The following is an 8,606-nucleotide window of genomic DNA, read 5'->3' on the forward strand; positions in this document are numbered from 1 at the left end:
TTGTATTAGTATTACAAAACATACGTTAACCACTTCAGCCATAAATATTAATCAGTCATTATTTTGAAAATAGACGATCGTATATTGCAGCATTGATATTTTTACTTAAGTAGAAGTAGCACAAAATAAATACATAGTAGATCTACCCGTAAGACGCCCTGATAGCGAGAAGCACACATCCGCCTGGGTGACAGCAGACTGCTGGGCGAGCGCTGGCGCTTTGGCATGGGGAGTCAGATCAACATATGGAATGAATTCTGTACTGGCCATATATGGAGCGAGTCTTGAGTTTTGATGAGGTCAGATCAACATATGAAATGTCAGAACAGGTCCGCTCCATATATGGAGATCTATGGGTGGCAGCGGGGGCAGTGTCTTGAGTGTACAGGGTTTGATGAGGGCCCTGGTAGGGCCGGTCCTTAATTCTCGGGCCTGTTGAGAACGCCTGTTGAGCCAACTTTAGTTGGCTGCCGGGCGCGGCTGCACTAATAACTTTGGGCCAGCCCGTCTAGAGTTTAAATGGACAGGTTTCAGTCAAAAGGGAGATAAGACATTGAAGAGGAAGGATGGATGGGGAAGGATCAACATATGGAATGTCAGAACAGGTCAGCTCCATATATGGAGATCTAAGGGTTTGAGGTTTGACGTCAGATGTAGAGTTGCTGGCCAATATTGATCAGTGATCTCCATACATGGGCATTCCCATGGGCTTATTATTGATGGCATCAGGGATTTCCATCCATGCAGGCTGGCTAGGGCAAGTGCTAGAGCAAGTGCTACGGGCTGAAGAGGTGGGTTTTCACACTACGGATTTCCCACATCGGGTATGTAAGGCTAGACGAGGCTAAGCCTTCCCAAGTTTAATGCTGGTTATTGAGGTGCACTAGCGCCTCCTATATATAGCTTTGTGTCATAACTCGTGTCACATTCATTGAGAATGAAAGGAGAATTTACAAAATTATGTGTCTGAGCAAATCTGCTTTTTGTGCTAACACAAACATTAAATGCCATTGACAATGGTTAAAAGATAATAACATAAGTTGACAAATGAATTAATGAGGAAGTATATTAATTTTTTATTGGATGATGTACGATGATAAGAGCGCTCCTCACTTCACACGGGTGTGATTTTGTTTTCAAATATATACAATGATGTGCACAGCATTATATAAGCTATATTGTGTGTGTGTGTGTGTGTGTGTGTGTGTGTGTGTGTGCGTGTGCGTGCGTGTGTTGTCGCTGCCCCCCAGCTGCTGACAATCGGGTAATAATACAGCAACCGGCTGGAACAGGATTGTGATTGGCTACTATATCTGTAAACCTCCAGTCACTTTGCAGCACACAGTATAGCGCGGCGGCCGTTTTGTTTTGGCAAAAACAGCAAAAAGCAAAATGTATATACGATATGCATATGAGTCAGCTGTCAGCAGCACCAGTTGACCGCACGGTTCGCAACCCCTGCAGCCACAGGCATGCTGACACGGTCAGCGGAGAGGCTGCTGTCTGTAGGGTGCTGCAGGGACTTTTGGACAAAAATAGCGAAAATAGCAGATCTACAAGCTCGCAACGTGTCGCACTGCGACGCGTTGAGAGACCCATCTCAGCCAACATATCCCAAAACAATGTCCTGGGAAACAGAAATGTTCCTCATGGCTGGGGGAACTAGGGGTGCTGGGGGGCACATCCCCCCCCCCCCCCCCCCCCCCCCCTCGGACAGGAGGGGGAAAATAATAATAACTTTTAATCAGAACAGATTTATGTTACTAGGCGTAATGAATATGCTGTATCACAGTATCGGCGCCTTATCCTGGTTAATTGCCTGTGTTATTTTGCTCATGCGTGTGGAGAGGGAAAGTTTAAGCCACTTTTCCGCGTTAAAATGTGCGAAAATGAGGCGCGTGCACGTGTGCTGAACATTCAGCACCTCCTACTGTAAATATCTTCCCACGGCCATGCCGTTCCTTTTCCTCAGACTACTTTAAAAGGTATAGATGCAGTGGCTATAATTGGATCAAGGATCTTGCTTTCGTGAGCAATGGTGTACTGTACGTGATTGGTAATAAATTGGACAAATTATGCTAAATAGCTAATTTTTAGGCCATTTTGTGGGAATAAATAGATAAATAAATGGCGATTTCGGGAATTTGTCCCCCATGCAATTTACAGCCCCGTCAAAGGTATAAAAACCCACGCGCCACCATATGATTACCTTCCCACAATACACCTCTCCTCTGGCGTGACGCTTACCTTCCCACAGTGCACCTCTCCTGTGAGGAGCGTGTGAAGAACGTAGCGCTGTTGGAGTAGACGGAGATCCCGGCCCCTCCGGCTCTGACGAGCTCGTAGCCGCGGCTGGGTGAGGGACAGAACGGAGCCGAGGCTCCGCACGGAGGCGAGGACGACAGCTGCACGCTGTGGAGACCCTCCAGAGACTCCATGGCTCAGAAGCAGCTTGTCTTCTTCCAGGTCTGCAGGGCAGTGGTCAGACTGGTCAGGGGGTCTAGCCTGGGCAGTGGGCACCATTCCTTTTCGGGTTTATGTATGATCCGGTCGGGAGCGGATCACATCGTTACGTCATCTTGTAGTCATTGTTTTGTAGTCATCAGGCCATGCAGAACCGTCATCTGGAACTTCCTTTCCCTCAAACCGATTTTTCCCAATAAATGTGACACTTTAATTTGATTTGTTTGAGGTAAAGGAAGTTCCAGATTGATTGGTTCGGCCTGATGACTACAAAACAATGACTACAACATGACGTAACGATATCATCTACTTCTGACCGGATCATACGGCAATGTTGTAACACAGACCATTGACAGAAGAGATGAAGCAGGGACCCCCCCCCCCCCCCCACACACACACAGACACACACACACACACACACACACACACACACACACACACACACACACTGTACAAAACAGTTGTTGCAGATTAAACTTTTTTTCATATTAAACACATATATCATCGGTGTTGTGTAAATGGATGCTGTTTTTTTTGTTTATTTCAGTTAACACCTTAAACCCTCAACACTTTTTCCCTGCTACACTAAACATCGAACACCGAAAATAGATGTAGATCGGCTATTTTTGGCAAATATTCCCCTCAGAAGTGGTAAAAAAAAAACGTTCCTATCTCTGAGGACCCCCCTCGGGGTCTCGGACCCCCCCAAAACGTCACCCGCCTACCAAAACAAATGGTGAAAACACCAACAAACTGAGAGGACAGTGTGTTTTTACAGGTAAACATTAACACACCACGCCACTAGAGCAGAGGTTCCCAAAGTGGGGTCCAACCAAATGGTTACGGGTCTGTAACTCATAGAGTGTAGAATTGGAACCAAATGGACCCTTTAAGGCCTAGGAGTCTGTAACTCATAGAGTGTAGAATTGGAACCAAATGGACCCTTTAAGGCCTAGGAGTCTGTAACTCAGAGAGTGTAGAATTGGAACCAAATGGACCCTTTAAGGCCTATGAGTCTGTAACTCATAGAGTGTAGAGTTGGAACCAAATGGATCCTTTAAGGCGTATGAGTCTGTAACTCAGAGAGTGTAGAATTGGAACCAAATGGATCCTTTAAGGCGTATGAGTCTGTAACTCAGAGAGTGTAGAATTGGAACCAAATGGACCCTTTAAGGCCTATGGTCCTCATTCACAAAGGAGAAATACGCCATAGTGTAACGGAAGCGTAAAGGTCATGCGTATAGATAGCGGAAAATCCGTCCGATCACGCTACGGTTAAGTCCCGTGTTATTCAGGGAACCAGGTGTAATCACTTCATTTGTGCGTATCGCCGAGTGTATCCTTTCCGCATTTTTTCCAAGCGATTCGCCTGGTGTCGCCTGGTTTGATGGAACATCCACGACCATATAAGGCAACAGGAAATGTCGAAATACGTCATCATAGACTGCACAGAGGATTCCCAAGTTTGAAATTATATATACAACAGCCGCGATGAGCTTGTAGAGCAGTTAATTTTGACAGGCGGGTCTCTGCACGGACAGATCTTCAAGCAAACAGCGCGAGTTATATGTATATAATTATAAACGAAACTTGCCAACTTGGCACGCATTGCTTCACTCCTTGTTAAATGTCAGAACGTTAATAAGTTAACTGATGTTACAGTTACTTTCACATAATGAGAAAGAAGTGAATTTGTAGGCTGTACTGTTCGCCACGACCAAATGCTATATTAGGCCTACAACTCGGCAATGATAAAAGCCCTTACTGATGAATGCACTGCAGGGTTATATATAAAAAAAAGAACAATTGCACACTCGCCTAGAGGTAAAATAGATATCCGATATTTTTTTTTTTATCAGAGCTGCATTGATTCATGCGGGGATCAATATCATCTCACTGTCATCTGTCTGAATGCCATGTGGAGAATGGATTTGTTCTGATCATGGACACGTAGGCATATACATTTTCAACCATATACGGCGGGTAGCCTATATCCTCTTTGTCAGATCGTCTTTGTCAGCCCAAGTGCAGGTTAATTTCATGATGTCGTCATATTAAAATGATTCGCGGGACATTTGGCACCAAACTTGATTGATCTCATGATGAGATCAATGTAGTAGCCTACAGCCTAGCTACAGTTGCCCATATTATATTAATTAAGGTGAGCTCGCTTAAAACTATGACTGGCCGAATTGCACGCGCTGATGCAATAATGTGGACTTCTATTTTTGTATAGGGCTAATCAGATTGGCATGCTGCTGTCCCCCCCCCCCCACACACATACACACACGGTCGGTCAGACTGACTCAAAGGAGCTCCATAAGAACAAAACAATTTAAATAGGCCTACTGCAGGCATTACTACACTAAACAACGTTGGATTCGTACAGTGCAGAATGCAGATAAGTGTATGTTCTTATTATAATTGTGAGTTTGTTTTTTAACATGCAAGTGAGCAGCGCAATCGCGCATGCTAGAAATATCCTAATATAATAAATAAATAAAAAGGTGTCGGGCTTGCAGGGGCAGTTTCTGTATGGGACTCTAGGCTAACCTGCCTCTAGAATGCATGCATTTAAGCATATATAAGCTATCATTGTTTTATGTGCTGACCAATGTTTTGGACACATGCCTACATATTTTATCTGAGATTTGGGGACTTTTAATTGATTCAGCATGAAGACTAAAGCCTTCTGAATAAATCTACGCAAGCCGTACACTACCCTCTGAGCTGGCGCAGCTTTTAACGGAGTTTCCGACAAACCAACGTCACCGTCAAGTTCACGTTCAAGTTCATGAATTCCCACGGCACGTAAACAGCGCCTCAAACTGTGACTCCGCCCACAACCGGGGGAAGTTGTGATTTGCGCTCGTTCACTGCAATGCAATTTGCGGCATTTTCAAAACAATATTGAGCAGAGTAGCGATTATCAAACGTATTTGCAATGCCATACGTTGAAAGATCTGTTGCCCGTGGACAAGGCACGCTACCTCCGCAAGTTAGATAGCATTGGCATAGATGTTTGTCCGTATGTGATTAAGGATTGGACCAAGTTGCATTGACAGCCATAGACATCTTTTACCCCAGGCTAAAACCGAATGTGACGTTTTTGGGCGTTCCTGTCTAGCGTGGTGTCAGTGTATAGCGCCCGGACCACTTTTACCGGGGCACCGGAAGTTGTTGTGAATGTCTGTGTAGCAGCTAACAATAGCCACCCCACTCTAGAGTCGATCGACAACAACGGGAGGTAAGAATAAATCTATCGCGACTAGCGACTGGACAGCGGAGCGCCGTATAACACAGGATCTTTTTTCAGAATTAGACGAGAGTTATGAACGTTTTAGGATTTTAGTTTTCGTCCGCTAAACAGACAGGGCACATTTTCGATGACGTGTCACTGTTGTGCAACACCGAGGATTGGGCAACAAGCGCTCCTAGGCTGTGGAGCGATGCGATCGGTTTTGATATCATTAATCTCCGTCCCGTTTATCAATCTCCGTCTGGGGCACTTGACCATGAACTTGAACTTGACGGTGATCTCCGTCTGGGGCCTCTAAACTGTTAAATGGGGGGCTGTAGCCTAATTCAGGTCAAACCTGGGTGTCCTTGAAATTAAAATGGTTGAAAATCACTGCTAGAGCTGTAAAAATCTTCCCGTATGGGGGTCATTGGGCATATATTTTCTAATGGGGTCCGTGGGCTAATGAGTGTCAATTTGGAAATTGTAAATTTTGAAAACTATAGAGGACAGTGTGTTTTTAGTAGTGTAGTGGCTGATAACTGTCGTTCCTGCTGCTAGAGGAAAGCTCTGCATTGTGTCCCTAACGACCGGGCTACACTCCTGGGCGCGGAATTGGCTGCGCTCCGTTCGCGGAGTCTGCGGGGGTCCGCAACGTAACGCTGCCGCAATAATCAATGGCTACCCATGGCTACACCAAGCGCGGGTGCATGAGCTCTGCGTGTGAATCTTTTTTTTATCTTTTTTGTTTTTTAATGCTTTTTTTTTGTGGCTTTCGCCTTTATTTTATATTTTTCTACAGACAGCAGGCCGACAGGAAATGGGTAGAGAGACGGGGGAGTGACATGCAGCAAAGGCCGTCGGGATCGGGAGTCGAACCCGCGGCACACCGCCAAGCCGGATCGCCAGCGAAGGTGCCCGGACCGCTGAGCCACGGCCCAGGCCTTTCCTTTTTTTTATGTGCTCAATTTTTTCGTATTTTTTCGTGCACTATTGGTATGTCGGCGTGTGTGTTATTTAAATGTTGTACGAGTCACTGTGTACCTCTATTGTCTTGTATTGAAATGTATTGTATTGTAATTAGGGGTGTAACGATACATTTTAACAGTGATACGATACGTATCACAATACATGCGGTTGACGATACCATACATGGACGATATTGGTTCATTATGGCGATACGATACGATTCAATGATTTGAAATCGATAAAGTAACAATTTAGCAAATGTGTGAAACTTGTGTATAGTGCAGGTTTTTTAAGGGAAATATTTATATTGCGGATATAAATGAGTAAACACAGTGATTCTCTGGCAAATAGATGGACATTGTATTTGAACACACATATGGACAAACCCACGCCTTGACATGAACACAGAGAATACACACATTTATCGATAGACCTAGTGTATTAAACAAATATTTTAATGTTTTCTTCTTAAAATTGCTAAATACAATGCACAAATACTTAGTATTGATACAATTGATTATTTACATTGCAAAACGATTCGATACCGATTATCTCCATTTTAAAACGATACGATACAAAGTCATACGATACCATACAATATTTGCTGTTTACGTTTCAATATACTAATCGATATTTCGATACAGTTACCCCTAATTGCAGTATATTGTATATGTATTGTATGTATGTATGTATGCTGCAGTGCGGGTCCTTGTGTCCAAGACAAATTTCTCCTTCAGGAGACAAAATAAAGTATCCTTGAACCTTGAGGTTACTTGAGGACAAAAACAAAAAAACAGCGAATATGCTAGGCATATGCTAACAAACTAGGCAGGTCTGCTGCCTCTCTTAATTCTTTGAACCCATTTAGAAGTCCATAAATAAGTCTTCTAAATCCTAAAAGTTTTCACAAAAACCTATGTTTCTATGTCAGTGGTGCTCAACCTTTTTTCACGTCAAGGACCCCCAGAATTATATGTATTTGGCCGCGGACCCCCATCTGAAAATATGTTGTTCCAGGGACCCCCCTAGAAGCTTTAACACCAAAAGGGGTTCCCGTCCTGAATGGCCGCGGCCAGACCTCCATCTGCAAATATGTATTTAATATATGTATGTAATATATGTACAAGCTCATTGAGCTATATTTCGATAGCTATGGTATAACATAATGCTTTTTGGTCCCTCCACGCCATGCATTGCGAGGATCAGCGATGCTAAGCTAAAGTTCAAGTGGTTCAGCTGTTAGCTCGATGTTTAACACAGCGCCGTTTCTGTAAGGGCGACTTGATCTCTTAAACCCTTGTGTCGCTATTGTGTGACGAACACAGCAGATCTACAAGCTGCAGGTTTAGGTGGGGGAGGGGGGCTTAGTACAGACCCCCGAGGGACTCCGTCAGGGTTTAACGTACCACAGAGCAGTCAAGTGGGTGCTCATTGTTTCGTCCCTAGATTCAACTTCCCCCAAAAACACATCCATTGTTTTACACAAAACATTTGTACTGCAATAAAAACCCAGTAGTTGACATCTTTAACAACACAAATGTTTAGCAAAGGTTACAAAAGTATTTAAAAAAACACCAGATAAGTAATACATATGGATGATTTAAACTCACCGAGAGCAAGGAGATGTAGAGAAGAGAAGAGGAGGAGAAAGGAGGTTTGTTGGAAGTTCTCTCTGAAGTGCAGCTACAGTTCAGCAGGTTAACCTTCAGCCTTGTGAGGAAACTATGGGTTAATAATGGATAACACTGTACGCATTCCTTCACACAAGCATGCACAGACCCACACGCACGCACGCACGCACGCACGCACACACGCACACACACACACACACACACACACACACACACACACACACACACACACGCACACACACACACACACACACACACACATCCAACAGGAAGTTTGCTTGGTACCGGGTACGGCCGTCTCCGCG

The 8,606-nt window shown here is 44.3% G+C and overlaps 1 protein-coding gene across 1 annotated transcript in view; it reads right to left on the bottom strand.

Annotated features, from left to right (window-relative positions):
* Nucleotides 1-8,332, bottom strand: part of rab3il1 (RAB3A interacting protein (rabin3)-like 1) — a 34,561-nt gene extending 26,229 nt beyond the window's left edge. Inside the window, exons 1-2 of the mRNA XM_079500614.1 lie at nucleotides 8,281-8,332; nucleotides 2,248-2,468 (exon numbers count right to left, since the gene is read on the bottom strand). Coding sequence (XP_079356740.1) covers nucleotides 2,248-2,438 — 191 coding nt within the window. The 5' untranslated portion in view covers nucleotides 2,439-2,468; nucleotides 8,281-8,332. The remainder of the gene's footprint in view (nucleotides 1-2,247; nucleotides 2,469-8,280) is intronic.
* Between the last annotated feature and the right edge of the window lie 274 nt (nucleotides 8,333-8,606).

The sequence above is a fragment of the Electrona antarctica genome (genome assembly GCF_951216825.1).
Source record: "Electrona antarctica genome assembly, chromosome: 5".
Classification (NCBI taxonomy): domain Eukaryota; kingdom Metazoa; phylum Chordata; class Actinopteri; order Myctophiformes; family Myctophidae; genus Electrona; species Electrona antarctica.